This window comes from Condylura cristata, unplaced genomic scaffold (genome assembly GCF_000260355.1).
Source record: "Condylura cristata isolate star-nosed mole 26May11 unplaced genomic scaffold, ConCri1.0 scaffold00041, whole genome shotgun sequence".
In the NCBI taxonomy this organism is placed as follows: domain Eukaryota; kingdom Metazoa; phylum Chordata; class Mammalia; order Eulipotyphla; family Talpidae; genus Condylura; species Condylura cristata.
Window position 1 is genome coordinate 6623096 of NW_004567142.1, and position 1410 is coordinate 6624505.

Consider the following 1410-nt stretch of genomic DNA (forward strand, 5'->3'; position numbering starts at 1 on the left):
TTTATTGCAGCACTGTTTACAATCGCTGATTCATGGGAGGGGCCTCGGCACCCACAGACTGGGGGAGGGGGGTGTGTGCACCCAGTGCACTGACTACCTGCCGCCATCAGGGGTGACGCAGAGTGGAAGCAGCTGCAGGGAATCAGGTAGTCAAGCAGATCAGAGGACAGCGACAGCCCTGAACTTTCACACGGCGGGCACTGAGGCGGAGCAGAGGAACTCTAAAAGCCTGGGACTCTCTTAAAGAAGTCAGTCTTCTGAGTTAAGCGGAAGGGGAGGGAGAAAGGCCGGAGAGGCTGGCGCAATGGCGGTGGGGGAAATGACACAGACGTCAAAGAAAAACAGGAGCGGCGTTTAGCAGAAGGGGAACGTGGGAAGCAGGCGCGGGACCCGCGGGAAGCCCTCGGGAGACGGACACGCCGCCCACCGACCCGCGAGGCCATGGGTCGCTGTGAGGTCGAGGCGAACACTGCGCGTTCCGTAGGCTCCAAACGTCCTTGCGTGCCGTCCACTAACTGCAGCCTTTCTACGAAGTGGGTATTACTAGTGCACCCATTTTTCGGGCTGGGCAGCCAAGTTTTGGGGAAGTCTCTCTCCTGGCAGCCCACAGAGATAGAGAGGCAGCGACGGGATCCGAACTCAGGTCTTCTGGCTAGAAAGACTTAACCACGGACGATCCAGAAGGCCGAGGCCCCTGCACAGCCAGCATGGGACGGGGGGTTATTGCTCAGGAAGCTGGAGTCTGGGCGCACACGGCCCTGGCAGAGCGCCCCTGCGGGTGTCTAGAGCCAGTCCTGTGGAGCTTCAGGCCGCCTGCTGCCAGGGGCCCCTCTCCGGCCGCGCCAGTCAGCAACCACCAGCATGACCAGGGAGATGAGGACCAGGCCGGCCAGCCCCAGGCGGATGAGGTTCCCCTGGGTGTAGTCCGAGGAGTCAGAGTCTGGGGTCCAGCAGGGGAGAGAGACAGTCACCGCGCGCCACCAGATCTGAGGCACATGGAGTCTGGGACCCAACTGCTAGCCTCCAAGCTGAGGGGGCTGATGAGAAGTGGGGTGTCTGAGGGAGGAGGGGGCTGAGCCTGGCCCGGGGCCTGGGGTAGGCGCAGGCCTGGAAACCCGTGTGCGGGAGGGAGGGGCTCGGGGCTGGACCCTGTCTGGGGGAAGAGGGGTCCCGACCCGGCCTAGGAGAGGCTGCGGGGCAGCGGGCCCTCACCTTCAGAGCGGATGACCAGCGGCGGGCTGCGCGCCGACAGCACGTAGGGGGCCGACGGAGTGTGGTAGTAGCAGCTGTAGGTGCCGGCCGCGCCGGCCGCGGGCAGCGGGAAGTCGGCCCAGGGCAGCTCCGAGACGCGGTAGAGCAGCGGCGCCTGCGTGCCCTCGCGGTACAGCGCGAAGCTCATGCGGCCCAGGC

At 65.0% G+C, this 1410-nt stretch overlaps 1 protein-coding gene across 1 annotated transcript in view; it reads right to left on the bottom strand.

The window, feature by feature from the left end:
• OSCAR (osteoclast associated, immunoglobulin-like receptor) overlaps positions 1-1410 on the bottom strand; it is a 5700-nt gene continuing 4290 nt past the window's right edge. The window contains exons 3-4 of the mRNA XM_012733547.1: positions 1213-1410; positions 1-940 (exon numbers count right to left, since the gene is read on the bottom strand). Coding sequence (XP_012589001.1) covers positions 783-940; positions 1213-1410 — 356 coding nt within the window. The 3' untranslated portion in view covers positions 1-782. The remainder of the gene's footprint in view (positions 941-1212) is intronic.